We start from the raw sequence: 645 nt of genomic DNA, 5'->3' as shown, positions 1-645 counted from the left end.
GCTGGTGAGCAGCTGGCACAGCGGCCCCTCACCCCGGCCTTTCACTTAAGCGGCCTAGACCAGCAGCCGGGGAGGGGGTCCCCACCCCCGGGCCTGGCTGCCGCAGGGACAACACAGCCTTTGCCCCACAACGAGGAAAACGTGGTTTAATTCTACAAATTTACAAGCCAAGTAAAAAACAAGACGTGGGGGCCGGGGCAACGCCGGAGCCCTGCGCCGGCCCTGCGGCGCGCCCGTGCTCGCTGGCCCTCAGAACTTGAGGCTGAAGCCGGGGCCGGCGGCGGAGGCGCCCTGGTTGGTGGTGGTGAGGTGGAAGCCCGTCTCCTTCAGGTCGTCGTCACCCTGGGCAGAGGCACTGTGGGGCTCAGCCGCGCGCCGGGGAGCCCCCTCCCCCGCCCCGGGAAGCCCCCTCACCAGCTGGCTGTAGCCCAGGCCGCCCTCCGGGGGCCGGGGGCTGGTGCCGCGTTTCACCCTCTGCTGCTCGCTCTTGGCGGGCCACGTGGGGAACATGGAGGGGTCGATGGGGAGCGGGGTTTCCCGGAAGTACTCGTGCTTGAGGCCGTCCTCCGCGTTCACCCTCCGCCCAGGAAAATAGGTCAGGAACCTGGGAGAGAGCATTTGGTGGCGAGGGGGCGGGGGCGAGGG

At 69.1% G+C, this 645-nt stretch overlaps 2 protein-coding genes across 3 annotated transcripts in view; one reads left to right on the top strand and one right to left on the bottom strand.

Annotated features, from left to right (window-relative positions):
• Positions 1 to 150, top strand: part of MMP23B (matrix metallopeptidase 23B) — a 2,350-nt gene extending 2,200 nt beyond the window's left edge. The window contains exon 4 of the mRNA XM_012734536.1: positions 13 to 150. Coding sequence (XP_012589990.1) covers positions 13 to 150 — 138 coding nt within the window. The remainder of the gene's footprint in view (positions 1 to 12) is intronic.
• The window catches only part of LOC101629501 (cyclin-dependent kinase 11B), a 9,539-nt gene continuing 9,021 nt past the window's right edge, over positions 128 to 645 (bottom strand). For both annotated transcript variants that reach the window (XM_012734553.1, XM_004695307.2), the window contains exons 18-19: positions 415 to 604; positions 128 to 342 (exon numbers count right to left, since the gene is read on the bottom strand). In XM_012734553.1, coding sequence (XP_012590007.1) covers positions 250 to 342; positions 415 to 604 — 283 coding nt within the window. In that variant the 3' untranslated portion in view covers positions 128 to 249. The remainder of the gene's footprint in view (positions 343 to 414; positions 605 to 645) is intronic.

This window comes from Condylura cristata, unplaced genomic scaffold (assembly GCF_000260355.1).
Source record: "Condylura cristata isolate star-nosed mole 26May11 unplaced genomic scaffold, ConCri1.0 scaffold00058, whole genome shotgun sequence".
In the NCBI taxonomy this organism is placed as follows: domain Eukaryota; kingdom Metazoa; phylum Chordata; class Mammalia; order Eulipotyphla; family Talpidae; genus Condylura; species Condylura cristata.
Note: the sequence above shows the minus strand (reverse complement) of the source record. Positions and strands in the feature narration are given on the sequence as shown.